Consider the following 16,996-nt stretch of genomic DNA (forward strand, 5'->3'; position numbering starts at 1 on the left):
TTTTATTTCATCTTTGTTACAGATGCAGCACTTTTTTTGACAATTTTAAATTTGGCAACATCAACAATAATCAGAAGGAAAAATGTCTGTTCAATTCAAGGAATTTAAAATTAAAGAAATTTAAAAACTTAAGTACCCACAATAAAACAATCGCTTTGCAACAAATCGATGTGTAGATAAAATTCATAGTGAATATACATTCTAGTACTTAACACTACGGTAAATAGTGTATTATATATGTCTGCTTCCCTATTAAACTGCCCATTATTTATTTGCATTTTCTCAGTTAATCGAATTGAATAGTGTATTTAATCAAAGTTCTTAAAAATTAATGTTAACAGTCATGTGGATTCTATTTGTTGTGTTTTAATTTAACGCTTTTATTCTAAGAACTACTGCCTGTTATTTCTTTAACATTTGAAGAAACTTTAATGAAAAATTACTGTGATTTATCATTCATTTTACTTCGTTTTATTTATCTGACAGATAGTTAACATTTAGGTTGTAAGTTCGTGATATTTTTTTAATGATAGCAAACTATTTTCTAGTAAGAGAGATTATTCATATTGATTTAGTTGACTGTTTTTTATGAAAATAGTTATTAAAAGTAGTTATATATTAAATTGACCTAAAGTCTTGCTGTAATTTAGTGAAGCTTACATTATTAAAAACATGTAACCTTTTTTTGAATTTTTGAAAACTTAGCGAATTTTGGTATTTATAAACTTAGCGAATATTGGTATTCATAAACTCAGCAAATTTTGGTATTTATAAACTATTTCTTATTTTAGATGGCTTCAATTACTCAAAAAGGAAGTAGTAAATTGAAGAAAAAACACTTCAAACCTAAATACCAAAAGGCCAAGCTGTTTCGTGCCAATGAACCCTTGATTAGCGTGTTGATGTGGGGAGTGAACCATACTGTATGTTGTTTCTCATATCACTTAGTCTTTTTGTTTCATGTTATATATATATGTATATATATCAGTGTTTTCATTACAGAAAAAAAAAGGGAGAGAATTTCTCACCCTTTCTCAAAAGCAGGGTGAAATTTCAAAAAGTTAAGTGAGATTTCTAAAAATTAAAAAAACACGAATAGACTTGGGAAAAATTTTTTTTTCTTCAATTATAATACATTTTAAACATCTTCTAATTGAATATTTTTACTGCATCATCATATGAAAAATGTTCTATATCTACTTTTTCATCAGCAAGGTATTTGTCCATCTTGCATTCATGCACAAAAAATATTAACGTCTTACATTAAGAAACCTTACCTAAGGTGAGCACGTGGTTGCAGAGAAATGTGTTCTGAAAGGGGTTCCGTGGTGTTTGCACCGGTTCTGAACAATACTGATAAATAGGGAAACTAGATAACAAGGACCGATGTTCAAAATAATGAAAGATCAAGGAAGAAAAGTGAAACAGATTTTATTCAAAATGGCAAAAGACGAAATTTTTCTCGCATTAATAATTTTTTATATTGCGAGAAAAGAAAAAAATATGCGAGATTCCCGCGTTCTCGCTCTGTAGTGAAAACACTGATATATACACAGCTATATATTGTTATATATATGGCTTACCAATTCTTTTATTAGTAATAAACTTTTAAATTTTTATAATAATGGTCTCTCAACTTATAGTTTAAAGTGTTGCATACTTAAAAGCTTTTTGTAAAATCTTCTGATTTTTTTGGACAAAATTATATTATAAGTTTTTTTTTTCATGAATAATTTAAGAGATTAATTTAAGAGCTGTTTGGGTCTAATCAAGGGGAGATTTCCGAATCGTGATCTGTGGCAGAATAATCCCCAAGACTTGGAAACTTCTGGGCAGTGGTCCGCAAGAAACTTTAAAAAAAAGCATCACAGAAAGGGACCAATTCGAAAGGTATAACTTCTAGCCACCCCCAGGCAACCATCTACATGTTCTTCTTTTAAAAAATTTGCAAGTTTAGAATCTATTTGGTACCTTGGTAATTGTAGTTGGCGCGCCAGATTAAGATACGGAAGCATCCCCCTAATCAAGTCCATCATGATTAAAAGTCATATCATTGTTGTTTAATAGTAAAAGTTTGCTTCTTCCATTGTTTGCACTATTTTTATTTTTTAAATTTTTAGATTAATGAGCTGACCCATGTTAATGTTCCTGTCATGTTACTTCCTGATGAATTTAAAGCTTTTAGCAAAATTAAAGTTGATAATCATCACTTTAACAAGTAAGATTTTTCTTCATGAGATTTACTTTCAATTCTGTGAAGAAGGGATAAAATTTAAATACAATGGATCTGTTTCAGGGAGAGCATGCCGAGTCATTTCAAGGTAAAAGAATATTGTCCTTTGGTTTTTCGAAATTTGAGAGAACGATTCAGCATAGATGATGCAGATTATATGGTATGACACATTTATGTGTGCATGTTGTTTGTTACATAAAATCTTTCGTTTTATTTTTTTTTAAAAGAACATACTAGTAATTATGAATGACATTGTTTACAGAACTCACTCACAAAATCACAACCAACAGCTGTTCACTCACCTGGCCGAAGCGGTGCGAGATTTTATCAGTCTTATGACAGATTGTTTATGATTAAAACCTTACAAACAGAAGAAGTAGAGCAGATGCACAGTCTTTTGAAACAATACCATCCAGTAAGTGTTTGGCTCCTGTTTTAATTTTAGAAAAAAGAGTTGCTATTTTAACTAGATCAAAGTTAAAATTTTCATCTAATATTAGAAAAAAATATGAGAGAAAGAGAGTCAAGTAGATTGCTAATAAATCAAAATTATTTCTGAAAATTAATTTTTTTTTTACATGAAACTGTTATTTATTGAATGATTAAAGGTACTACTCCCAGATGAGTCTAAAAAAAAAGTTTTCCGTCTTAACCGACCAATGTCGTCATGCAAGCTACATAAGTGCTTTTACTTTCTTGGTATAATGTAGCCTATGTATGGCTGGGTTGGTTTTGGATCTCAAAAACTGGTTTTTCATTTGACATGTTAAAAAACTGTCGAAATGTGTCATAAACTGTCAAAAACTTGGTGCGAGTTTCTTTTTTGATATTTGAGGCATTTTATTATATGCTAAATCATGCAGAATACTTGCATTATATACTACTATAATTATGGTTTATATTATACACCTATCACTTATAAAAAATGTGACCAAAATTATTGAAACTATTAGGTTTTCTAATGATAAAGTTAATATATTAAGAGCCATATCATAACTATTTGGTGTATATTACTGGTAATAACTATGAGTTATTATAATTAATCAATCAGGTAATAACTATGACTTACTGTAATTATTATCAATCAAAATATTGATTTTTATTCTTTTATCTTACAATTCAGACAGATTTTTTAGATTGGGTAAATTTAAAGTATTTGCCAATAATTGTCTTATCTCCACTTGTATTTTATCTTATTGATTCTCAATATTTGTTATTATTAAATATATTCAGGGGAGCAGAATTTGCCTAACCTCACAAACAAGGCACTGAAGGAAATTCAGGCATCCATGAGGAAATTTTTGGTCTTAAAAACATTCCTACAGAATTTTTTGTTTAAAAATTTGTCGCTTCGCAAAACTTTTTCTTGTTAAAAAAATATATGTCAATTTGTGTATTTATTATAGTTTGAATTCCTTAAGTTTCAAATTGGGACCTTAAACTTAATATAATAAATTGTTACTACTTCAACATATTATGATTTCTATTATTTTTTAACACTTAAGCTTGTTTATTCATGAATCACATAAAATCAAATGAATTATTTTCTTGTATAAACTTTATTTTCCAAAAATATTTTTAAAAATTTATTGTACTAAAAAACTGCTAAAATGTTTGTAAATTTTGATCCAAAAAGAAATTTTGTTCATAGGGAATATTAGGTTCTGAAAATTTTCTGCTCTCTTGCTTATATTTACATGAATAATTGCAATAAATCTAGATTATAATATATTCATTCATTAGTAAACTAATTATGATTTATAAAAATATGAATGAAAATTCTTTAAATGAGTAAATAATTTTTTCAATCAATCAATTCAAGAGTTTATTAAATTATTATTAATATTTCATATAGCTATTAAAAGAACATAATTAAATGATCACTTGTAATTTTATATGTATGTTTATTTATAAATATTTATTATTTATAACAGCTAATGAATTTATTTTGGGTTTTGAGAGGCATGTAAAAAATTATGTCTAAAAGGGATGTTTGACTGATGGATAAAACTGTCAATTGTAAAAAGCTTAGCCAACACTGATATACAAGCAAATATTTTTTTTATTTTTATCTTTGATGCAATTGTCATATTTACAATTAAATAAACAATTTATGTATAGAAAAACTAATGTTATAAATTATTATAATTAAACTTGGTTCCTGTTAAGGGTTAATACTTGAAAGTATTACTTTTAACCTTTCTAAAAAGATCATTCCTTAAACCAAAGTTGAACATTTTCTTAACACTGGGTATAAATACCTTCTGATGTATCTTTAATAGTGTTATTCCTTTCAGAAACTTTTAAAATTCTACAACTTCTTTAAAATACATTCATGGAAGTCATTTTTTTCCCGACAAATTATTTGTTTTGCTAGTCAACCTAATATAATAAACAGTGTTAATTGACTTATGCATTAAAGTGAATACTTTTTCAGTATATTGTAGAGAGGCATGGAAAGACTTTACTACCTCAGTATTTAGGCATGTATAGGCTGACTGTTGAAGGTGCTGAAACCTACGTAGTTGTAATGCGTAACATCTTTACTACTCGACTGAAAATTCACAAAAAATATGATTTAAAGGTATAAAACTTTTATTTTGAAACTTATCACTTGACAAATTGATATATTTTAAATGAATTGAAAATTTTGTTTAAATTTTGTCATCATTGATAAAAGCATAATAACTATACATTCTTATTATAAAAATATAAAAACATATTAAAAATCAGCTAAAGTAATTAGTTTTTGTTTTATGTTAATATTGAAACAGGGTTCATGATTTTTTTTTATTTTTTTTTTTATTGAATTAGACAGATTAAAATTGATTTCTTTTGAAAAAATACTTTTAAGAACTCTATATAGTTAAATGTATATTACTACATTTCTACATTATTAATTCTACTGGTATTTCTTTTTAAATTAACTTTTTAACTTTATTAGTCAAAATTGATTTGATTCATCAGAAAGTTTAATAGTACAAGAGCTGAAATATTACTTCCAAACCCCAACTTTTTATTTAAAAAAAAAACTTACAGCTTTTTTTTAATTATTTTTTTTATTAAGTATTTTTTGAGATGAGAATTGGCATGAAATAATGAAATTTTGTTTTAATCTTAAGTGATGCTGTTTGTACGAGCTTGGGACAATTTTTTTTACTTGTTTCAATGGGTTATACAAGTTTTATCTTTTCTTTCACCACTCAAAAATTTAAAAAATCGTAGAAATTACTTTTTAATCATTGTTTTTCATATTTTAATGATTTGCATCAATGATTTTTTTTAAAGGAAACAAGTCAAGTGTTTAATTTTAATAATTTGGTTTAAATTATTTATTACCTTTTATTAGCCGACCTGAATAGAAAGTTTAAGCTAAATTTGTTTAAGCTAAATCATTAATTCAACCCAAAAAATGATTATCACAGCATAAAGATATATTTTGTGAAAAAATATTTCGAATTTTGATATTTGGAATGCAGAAAAATAAAATTAAAAATGAAGTAATGATGTAAAAACAGTGCTGGGGACTTTTTTTCTAATAATGATTATCTTTTAATTTGTAATGAAATGTCTTATTATTTTTCATATTAAAAAGTTCCTGTTTTTAGGGAAATTAGTATTTAAAAATTGAAAAATTAAAATATTTTCATTTATTGCTTATTTAAGGGTTCAACTGTTGACAGAGAAGCCAGTGATAAAGAAAAGGTAAAATTTAAATATGTTCTTTCCTGACTTGTGTAGTTGCTCTTTAATCAATTTAATTGTGTGATATTATTCAATAAATTGCTACACCAGATTACTTATTGTATAAAGCTTTTGTATCACATATGATTTCATAAACTTTAACATAGTCAACATTATATTAATATCATTGATATTATTTTTTATATTTTGTCTCAAGAAGTTAGTTTTGTAAATCACTTATATTCAAAGATTATAATTTGGAAAGTCTAGTTTCTTGAATAAATAATGAGTGCTGGGGCATTTTTAAAAGCAGGTATATAACTTATAGGAAAAGCATCAAATTTATTTATAATTCTACCCAAAAAAAATTGAATCTCTTACTGGATTTTCTGTTAAATAAGTTTTCATATCAACGGCGTCATGATTAATAAAGATCACTATGAGAATAATATTGAGGAAAAATTTCTCGTTTCAAAGTGAAAAAATACTTAACATATGTGTTACTAGAAATAAAGATGGTAAAAGTGCAAGGAGCTTAAAAAAGAAAAATGTTTTGTACCTTTAAAGGGAAGATATAAATTTTAATAAGATTGAAACATGAAAGAATTTGTCAGAAGAGAGTGCGGTCGCACAATTTAAACTTATCGTGGTATTTGCAGAAGTTTTGTATCTAAACTAAAAGCTTTGTTTTGACTTTAGACTTATGTTTCATTTTGTGCAGGAAAAGGATATTCCTGTTTTAAAAGATAATGACTTTGTCAAAGACGGATGCAAGATGAACATAGGGTCAGAAGCTAAAGAAAAATTACTAGAAACTCTAAATGCTGATGTCACAGTAAGTAACAACTTTTGTATTTTATATCAAATTATAAGTGTAGCAGTATAATTTCGAAATATATATTGTTATAATAGGTAATTTATATTGTTATACTAGTATTATAATTATTCGTTATAATAGTATTATATGTTGTATTATAATTATTTGTTATAATAGTATTATATGTTGTAATATTATTCATTATAATAGTATTTTGTTATAATAGTAAATATATATTGTTATAATAGTATTGTTGCACACCTTGTGTAAGATTTTAAGGTGCTCATATTATTAAAAAAACCTGTTATAACCTTAAAAACTTATCACTTTGTAATTTTGCAGCTGTAAGATTGTTATTCTTAATATTGCAAAGGTATCTTCAATTTTTTCCTTATGCATTGAGATGCTTGCAAAAAAAAGAAAGAAAGAAAAATTCTATGCATGCTTCAATATTTATAAAAACGAATTCTTTACTATAATTTTTTTTCCGCTCCCCTAAACAGTTCTAAAGTTATAAAATAATTCTCTTAGTATTTTCATTATTTTGTCCAACCCCCGTACATATGGACAGTTTTTGATAAGATGCTGTAATTTAAATATTAGTTAAGATTTTTCAATATTGTATGAATGTTCATATCTTTAATTATAAATTCCAGACATTGGGTAAGTACAATAATTGTAACTAAAGTATTTCACAATATTAATCAGCTTCATTCAGTAAAGATATTTTGAACATTTTATCTTATTCCATTTGTTTAACTTTTTTATCATTAACCCCTTAACGATCGGTTAATTTTCAAGAAAACGATCATAAAAGTGCCTATTTTTTTAACTTTTGTATTTATATTACGTATTTGATTAGTGCTGCAACTAGTTTGAAATAAACTATCTACAATTATCTTAAAAATATCCTGTTACTGCCATCAGGTGTGTAAAATGAGAAATAAAATGTTTTCCGGGCAAAGGAAATGAATTAGTTTTATTCTTATTGGCACATTACTACTGAGCACTCCAGCCTGTCAATATCACGGGAGCAAGAAGGAGGAGGTTAAACAATAACAGCTAGAGTTTAAAACAATTTGCGACCGTGACTTGGGGGATTTGTTTGGCTCACTCTCTGTGTCTGTCTCTCTCTCTTTTTTTGTAATTGTAAAATGATTATGAAATATGACTGTAATAAAATGTTGCACATATATAATTTATGAAAAGCAATTTTTAGTTTAGCCTTTAATATTCCAACAATTTTTCTTACGCAATTAATTGTTATGATGACTGTTAAGTATAACTGAACTTAATTTTTTATTGAAGATTTTTTGTTCTGTAAATAAGAATGTTTGTTTGATGTTCTGTCTGAAGAAATTGATAATGTATTGGTCTGAAGTTTTCCACTTTTATTAGTTCCTTGCTAGCATGAATTTGATGGATTACTCAGTATGTCTTGGAATACATGACAGTGAGCGTAGTGAGCAGGATGCTCTAGAGAAAGAGAAACCTGTGAGCTCTGAGGGGGAAGGCAGTGGACCAGAAAATGGATCTGCTGAAGATGAAGATTCTGCTGGCAGTGGGGTCGGAGGATCAGTGCCTACACCCCCAGATTCACCTCAAGCACTCAGAGAAGAGATGGCCAATGGGGATGTGTTCAACCCAACCCGAGACATCTATGCAACACCAAGTGCCGAAAGTAAGAATCATTTGATTTTTTCCCTTGACTTATGTATGAAGGCAATTTATCCTGTGGCAGAATTTTTTGAGCTTTCTGTGACAATTTTCTCTAGTACTGTTTAATATGTAGCTTTCTGAAAGAAATTTTTAATAGTAGTAAATATATATGTTAATATTTTAACGTAACAGAAGAGCTTTCTGTTTATAGAAAAAAATAAGCATTCATGTATAGAAGATAACAGTTTATAAATTCTTTAATTATAATATAAGACTTTTTTTATTTTTTTGAATCTACATATAAAGGAATACATATTATATCTAATATTATTGGCGATATTCTCCTGTTATAAAAAAGATTTTTGTGTAGTTAAATTTTTGCAATTAGGAAATGATTTCTTATAATATCAATCTTAAATTCTAGCTAAAGCCAAGTCATTGCAGAATTGTTTTATTCTCAAAGTAAAGTTTAAAAAAAAAAAATTATGAACGTTTCTTCCACCTCCAATATGTAAGAAAGGTATTTTTCGATGATAATTCTGTTGAAAGCAAAATAAAGCATAAAGCAGTTGTTTCGTAGTGGCGATCCTCAACATAGGTAATATTTTCTGCCGATTGTAGTGAAAATGCTCAAAGTTTTTCAACCGCCAACATAAAATTTTAAAATATTTCATGAATATTCTAGAGTCTGTTAAATAAAGGTTTGGTTGGATTGAAATATTTGAGTTATTCTTTTGAAAAATATGTTAATTGAGTTGCATTAAGGATACAACTTCTAATTATTAGCTAATAGAAAGGTTTTCTTGTATTTTAGATGCTCCGAAAAAAGAGCTCTACTTTTTGGCTTTAGTTGATGTTCTTACCCATTATGGCGTAAAAAAGAGAACAGCCCAAGCAGCCAAAGCAGTTAAACATGGTACCAATGCTGAGATCTCAACAGTGCATCCAGAACAGTATGCTAAGCGTCTTCTTGATTTTATGTCCAAAGCTATGGAGTGAAGACAACTTCTGTGAGATTGATTATATGAGACATAGAAATACATCAGGTGGTGCCATACACCACGCTGTGTTCATGACACACATAGCTTTTGCTCTTTGATGTTGTGGCAATTCACACTCTTTAAACTGTAGAACAGTTCCAAGCATTTCAATGCACTAACGTTATGTTCTGTTCCGATTTTTGTTTGAATGTGCTATGCATGAACTCTTTAAGTTCCTGTTTACAAGTTTTTTTTTTACATCTCTCTAAATATTTTGGCAGTATCATTCAAAAGTTAAAAATACTCAAAATGAATCAAAATTTTTTAGATTACTTGTTTTATATTGTTAAATGTGAAAATTTTATTTCAAACATTTGTTTTTAACTGAAACTTTTTTTTCTATCGGGACTGTCTGTTTATATATTTTCAAAAATAATAGTAAAATTAGTATTATGTTTATTTGCCAAATACAACTTTTCCCTTCTCAAAGTTTCATTTCAAAGTACGTTTATATTGTAATTCAAGAAAATTAAATTTTAAGTGAATATAATTCATATTCTAATTTTCCTTAATTTCTGTTTCATAATTTTACGAGAAAATTTAATTTCTTGTAAAGAGACTACATGCATTTGAATATTTAAAATTTTACTCTCTCTCACACACTTCTGTTCTATAGAAAAATTAATGGAAAAAAAATAAATTGTATTATGATTGTTTATTGATCTGAACATTTTTATTATAAGTGTTTCAAATTTATTTTAATTGTGTATAAATCAATTTCATTTTGCTGTGTTTTGTTGCTCTGTCATTGCTGAGAGAATTAAGGGAATCGTTTTTAGAGAGTTGTTTAAAAAGGAAAGAATTCTCTTTGCTGTGAAAGTATCAAATCATTCAAAATTATTTATATCCTTAAAAATTTTTAACCAGTGATGTGGCTGTGTGCAAATAGTTTTTTTTTTTTAAATAATAATTATGTTGGAAAAATTACTATCACTCATTCAAATTTTTATTTAACTAGGCATTATTCAATGGTTAAATAAATATTTTAAAAACATATTTTGTTAAAATCTTTTTTTTGAAATATAAATAATGGAGAGTAAAAATTATCAACTTTTATCTGACATCCGGAACTGATTATTTTGGAGCTACAACAGTGATATAGCAATGCACAAGTATTTATAGACACTGATATGTTAGATCATTCAAAACAAAAAGAAATCTTTTTTGATATATATATACATATTCTTGCTGTACTTGTCAAGCATTCTATTGTGATATATATTGTATATAAAGCTTTAAAAGTCATTTATGTGTTTCTTTTTCTGTGTTCATGTTCTACTTGATGTTTTTTTAAAAAAAAAACTAAATTCTAGTTCATGTTATACTCCGTAATTTTAACCTTTAAACAACTTCATGTACCTTGTAATCTTGCAATTCTAAAATCCAAAAAGCCGATTTTTTTTTTTTTTTTTGCCATCATGCGCCACTCTTGATGCGAAAGAAACTAGCTAATTTTATTTTTAACTGAAAAGCCTGAGACAGAAAGTCTATTCCTCCAAATTGCATAGACAGAAAGGAGAAAGATTAATTTCTTTTCTTTTTTTTTCTTTCTTTATGCAATGTTAACATTGGACTATGATTGGTTGAAATCCCAGAGGACCCACTAAAGGAAATGTGGATCCTTTAAATTTTAAGTGAAAACTGTATAATTGCAACTTATTTTTTATTTAAATATTTTTTTCCCTTCATATATTTATTTCCTGTTTTTCCTCATTGAACCAGAGAATAAATAAAATCTGATCAATTACGCGAGTAGCCACCCTCATTGATAATGACGTTCTTAAGTGTATTTTATCTTACTGTTGAAAGTATAACTAAAATATAAAATGTGTATAGTTTGGTTTTGAAATGAATAGGAATTCAATGTTAAAAATAGTTTTTCTTCAAATAATGTATTTATTAATCAGTGTACGAATGAAGACTCTATGATCTAAGCTTTATAATGTTTTTTAAGATCTTTTTTTATTGTAGGATTGTGACATACAAATGCTTATGAATGTTTGAAAAAAGTTTTAATTTGGATTATTCTAAATAACAGCAATTAATAAATTTATAAAAATAGATTGTAGTGGTTAAAAAATATTTAATTGCTTTTAAAATAAATAAAAAATCAAGTAAATGATATATATTATAATGAAAATAAAGTAGAACTGGTCAAACTCTTAAAATCTGCTACGGGTAGTGAAACCTCCATGGCATTTATTTGTTTTAGTTGAAAGCTGTTGTTTCTCTAATGATAGAGTATGATAAGTACACATGCATACATATATAATATATATATATATGAGTGTGTGAATGCAGAGGTACAAAGAGATACAGTACTCATATATATTATTATTATTAAAATTGACTTTTGAGTTTGGCAGAATGGCTTATAGTGCTGGCTGATGTTAGAACTTTAATATTGTGCTACATTGTCATAATATCTATATTTTTCCAACTTAATTAATTCAGATTATTTTTCTGTTGCACTATATTTTTCGTATCCAAATCAATTTAAATATAAATTTTTTCCGAAATTTTCTTTAAAAATTTTAACTATCATAATTAAAAAATACTAGCGCACTAGGTAACGATATTAATAATGATACTATTAGCAATATCTTATTGATCCTAATTTTACAGTATTCCATATTTATTGTCAAGGCTAACATTTTGAAAATTTAAAACCTGACAACATGTTTTAAAATAACTATATTTTATGAATGATAGGTTGTGTAACAAGAGTATTTTCATCCTTTCAGATGTGATATTGTTTTTAAGATTTGTTTGTAACTCACATTTTGACTCTGCTTTTCAGTTTATTATCTTACGTTTATTTGCTGTTGAACAAATCTTATGTTGAAAAATAGCCGATTATGAAAGATGTGAAGTAGTCTTGCATTTTAATTTTGTGATAATACTCTTAATTTGTAAAATTACACATACATAGAGGTTTTAACAAAAATTTGAATGAATTGTATGCAGGTTAGCAACTTATTTTCTAAAGAAATGTCATGTTATTTTATGCCATAACAAAACAGAATTTTTTTTTCCATCTCAGAAACTGAAAATTCAAATTAAAATAACTGATTTTTTTTGTAACAAATAATTGTTTAAATTTTTCATTTATGGAAATATTTTTAATTTTAAAATTTCGATGTTAAACAAATCAAAATGCAGTGTATCTAGCATATTTGAAAAATTGATTTTTTTTTTAAATTTTGAATTTTTGCTATTGAATTAATTGACACATTATGTAAATTGTACAATTTTGAGAATTAAATAGTTTTCCACTTTAGAACTTAGGATATTGAATAAAATAAAACATAATAATGCACTTTACACAATAATAACGTGTACATTGTGCCAAATTTGAAAGCTAATTTTACTATATTTCTGATAAATGATAAGTGCAAAATTGTTTCAACCTTTAGCATTCGATGGAAACATCAGTGTTTGCATTCCTTCCTCATTTAAGAGTTCTGTATTTAAGTGTATTAAACCATTATACATATTTTATTCATCTTAATTTTTAAATGTTAGATTTCATACAATTTTGTTCAAATATAGAAATAGCTCAAATGAGTAATTTCAAGATGCTTTTTTACATAGTGAATGAGTGGTTTTGCTATGAAAGTAATGTGTCTAGGATCAGTGACACTTATTACTGCAGATCATACTTTTTAATCACACTGAATAGTTAAATTGTTTCAAAAGGTATCTTTGAATCATAATTTTATATTGTATTTTATTTTTTAAATAGTTTTGATGGTGGTGTAACTTTGCATTTGTCCTCACACTCTACCATTTTTCATTATAAATTTAATTTCTTAACTTAATTTAGTGGATTTTTTTAATGTGAAATTCCTTTAATGCATGTTTAGCACTAACTATGCATGTACCAATCAAATTATATTTCTGATAGTGCATTTGAAATGTTCTACTTTTTTGTTTATATTCATAAATTAATGTAACAAGTTTTTTTTGTTAAAGAATTTTTCTTTGCATTTAGAAACAAAAGAAAAATTCTTTAATAGGGTCTTACGATTACTTGTAAAATTTTTTTTCTTCTGATATTTGAATAACCTCTAATTTTTAGTACAATATACTCTCGATATCTCGAAAACCCTGTTATGTGAAGGGAAAGAAAAACATTTCCCTTGACATTATATGTTTACCTAATTTTAATATGAATTCCTATGTCAGAGTTTCTTCTCAAAGCTTATTGTAAATCAATTCTTTTCTATTTAATGCATAATTCTTACTTATAAAAATAAAATTATCATTGTTGTATTTAGACTTATAGTCAATTGTCATTAAATCCATATTTATCAGTAGTTCTTTTCACATGTCATGATTCTAATTTTTAGAGTAATATTTTAGAATATATTTTTCTACTTTTTATGAAGTTACTTAGTTCTGAACTTCTTATCTCATAAAACTCAGTGTCTCAAAATTTTTTTTAGCATCCCTTCAATTTTGAGATATTGAGAGAATACTGTATTTATTTTTTGCATTCAGATTAACGATATCTTCAATTTCTTATAATTTTTCATACTCTGAGTGTTGATCTTCATGAAATTTGTATTGGAAATGACTACCCTTAATGTATATTTTTAGATACAAAGTGAAGTAAAAAACAAAAAAACAGTAAGAGTTCCAAATTAATATTTACACGACGAAGCAAAAATGCTGTTGAAAATTAAAATACTAGAGAGGAAGGCAGGAGCAAAAGCCAATTTCATTACTTGATGAAACTTAAAGATGTTTCCAATAATAGTCTTTCAACTCCCCCCTATTTCCTTCCACAATAAAATAAGTTTTTTGATGTTTTCAGTGCTGCCTTCCTTAGCTGTGATTTGTTAGTTTTCGATAGTGTTTTTGTTACTTTCTTGATAAAATGTATGACATTGACCAAATCTGAAACGATTTTTTTAAACTTTACTATTAGACTTTTTATATGAGCTAAATTTTTTAACAAACTCCTAATTTATTGCATATTTAAATTTGTTTGCATTTTTAAGTGGACTTTAAATTTCAAAGTTTTTGCTTATCGGGGTCTGTGAAAGTGCACACTTGTCATAAAATTTTTGACAGCATCCTAGATTTTAAAGAGTAATCCATTTTTTCTGTGTGTTTATTATTTTTTTTTCTATCTTGCTGTACTCTTTAAATATACTTATAGATTTTAAAAAGAAGAAACTGCATTTAAATAGTTTAAAAAAACGTGTTCTGTGGTTTTGTGTAACAAAACTGAATTGTAAAAATAGAAATACTGTTGAATGTAGAAAAGCAGTAGTTGTGATGTTGAACATCTGTATTAATTTGTACATTATTTTATTGCAATAAACTTGTTCGGTGTGGTTTTCTAGTTTAGTTAGCTTTATTAAACTTTAAAGGTTTAATTATTACTGCACCATAAGTTTTCATATTAAATTTGAAGCAGTAATTGAGGCGCTTATGGTGAAAATGTATTGTAATATTTTTAAAGAAAATCAGCATTTTTAATTCAGTATACCTCCTGGAAAAAAGTATTCTATCACTCAAGGGTGCGTAGTTTAAAAAAAAAAATGCTTAAAAGTGCTTTTATCGTTGGTGTTTAAAAGGTGCTTTATTTTTCCTTTTCCAAAGTAAGATTTTTTTCTCTTTACTATGCCGATTTTCGCCACGAATTACGCAAACAGCGAGCTTGCAAAGATTTTCCTCACGTTATTAAAGTTATTCTGGTATATTGGGTTGAATGTAGTGGAACAAACAGCCTAAACGAAATGTTAATTATACTCCCAAAGAATTAGGAAAGAAATTTACGAGAAATATTTCGATAGAATTGAACACTGGAATTAGGAATTATTTCTTAAATGATGGAAGTCCTTGGACCAATAATTCTTAGTATTAAACAAGAAAACGTGCTCAATAGAGATCAATTTAGGTATGTAAATACTCCTTCAGAAACATTCTTCTGACAGAAATTGAAGCATTTTGAGCATTTAATTGAATAAAAAAATATTTAATATTATAGATCATGATGGTAAATTTACTGTATGCGTGACTCTTAATGGCAAGTGGTAGATACTTCAAAGGCACAGTGCGTCAAAAAAAAACTGGACCACCCTGAATAGCTTTTGATCTAATGATCAGATCTTAGGATTCGATCTTAATGGCTCGGCTAGTAGCAATTTGGGAAACATGGGCCCATTAGTTTGATCAGGAGAGCTCTCCTAAGTTTGGACACCTTAATGTGAATTTTACCTTTTGCGTATTTCGCTATATCGCGAGAATTTTTTTAGCGAATTGAAAAAATAATTGCACACAATTATAAAATTCGTTTTATTCCATGCTAAAAATAAGCATAAGAAAGTCATATGTTTAAAATTTGATTTCTCGGGAACTATTCGACCTATTTTGCTCAAATTTTGCCTTGTAAAATTATGTAAAAATTTATATGCTGTACAGTTCAAAATTTTTTCTAAAACCATTATTAAATAATGTAACAAAAAATAATAACTATTCACTAAAAAATTTTTTGCATCGAATTATCTTTGAATAAACGAATTTTATAATTGTGTGAATATTTTTGTTTGTTTTCAATTCGCTTATTAAGTTCTTGAGCTATAACGAAATACGCATAAAGTAAAATTAACATTAAGGGATGAAAACTTGGATAGCTGTAGTGGTGTTTACCTTTTCTATTAATGTTTGCTGATTTGAAATCATGTCCCTTCCACGGAATTCTTAGGTTTCGCGAACACCATTTGGAAACTATTGGTCTACGGAACACTTTCAATGACTTATGATGTTATGATTAGCTCTTCAAATGTCAAGATGCGGTGTTATTAATTCGAAGACCTAATCCTGACTATACTGATGGATTAGTACAGACGATATTATAAATCACAATGTTTTTTTTGACTAAACATAGATTATTATTTTTTGTTGTTGACGTATTTGGATTTCCGTCCCTTAAAAAATATGGTTCCAGTATTTTGTTAAGAGTTGAGTGGTCGAAAGCTGACTATTAGAATCTCTTTCAAATTTCAGCAGATGAATTTTAGATGTTTTTTATTTCGTCTTCCTCATAAGTGATTCGTGCTTTCATGCATTTTCGGTTCTTTAATATTGACTGGCATTCTCTTAGTGTATGTACTTTTTGGAACCTTTATTTTTGAAAAAGATTTGATATGAAGGGGGGAGCCAGCCATGGTGGTAGCTCACCTCCCAATGATGTGTCCCGGATTTTAATCCCAACGATGGCTGGTCGATACGAATTTCTCACCCTGTTAACATCGACCTCAGAGCAGACGGAAAATATCCTCAGTGGTAGATATTTCATGGGTTAGAGTCTCCTTGACGTTAGGCTAACCGTGGGAGATTTTCGTGGTTTTCTCTATGTAACGCAATTGNCAGAAAATTACTTTTGTGGGGGTCGATGGAGATTTCGAAAATTTATATAGGGGTCGAAGATCGAAAAAGTTTGGCGACCCCTGGGTTAGAGTCTCCTTGACGTTAGGCTAACCGTGGGAGATTTTCGTGGTTTTCCTCTATGAAACGCAATTGCGGGTTAGTTTCATCATTAAAAACAAA

General features: G+C 27.4%; 1 protein-coding gene across 1 annotated transcript; it reads left to right on the plus strand.

Annotated features, from left to right (window-relative positions):
- The first annotated feature begins 38 nt into the window (after positions 1-38).
- On the plus strand, positions 39-10,678 carry LOC107447788 (phosphatidylinositol 5-phosphate 4-kinase type-2 alpha). Its single transcript, XM_016062813.3, has 10 exons — positions 39-219; positions 792-923; positions 2,121-2,218; positions 2,297-2,393; positions 2,496-2,648; positions 4,671-4,817; positions 5,900-5,938; positions 6,639-6,752; positions 8,133-8,415; positions 9,208-10,678. The coding sequence occupies exons 2-10, from the start codon at positions 792-794 to the stop codon at positions 9,390-9,392; spliced, it is 1,248 nt and encodes a 415-aa protein (XP_015918299.1). The 5' UTR covers positions 39-219; the 3' UTR covers positions 9,393-10,678.
- The last annotated feature ends 6,318 nt before the right edge of the window (positions 10,679-16,996 follow it).

Source organism: Parasteatoda tepidariorum, chromosome 10, assembly GCF_043381705.1.
Source record: "Parasteatoda tepidariorum isolate YZ-2023 chromosome 10, CAS_Ptep_4.0, whole genome shotgun sequence".
Classification (NCBI taxonomy): Eukaryota; Metazoa; Arthropoda; class Arachnida; order Araneae; family Theridiidae; genus Parasteatoda; species Parasteatoda tepidariorum.

Excerpts from the sequence above, each read along its gene's own strand:
- LOC107447788 (XM_016062813.3), top strand. The coding sequence starts at position 792 with ATGGCTTCAATTACTCAAAAAGGAAGTAGTAAATTGAAGAAAAAACAC. Across the intron at positions 2,649-4,670 it reads TTTTGAAACAATACCATCCA|TATATTGTAGAGAGGCATGG; the intron begins GTAAGTGTTTGG and ends ATACTTTTTCAG. Across the intron at positions 4,818-5,899 it reads ACAAAAAATATGATTTAAAG|GGTTCAACTGTTGACAGAGA; the intron begins GTATAAAACTTT and ends TGCTTATTTAAG.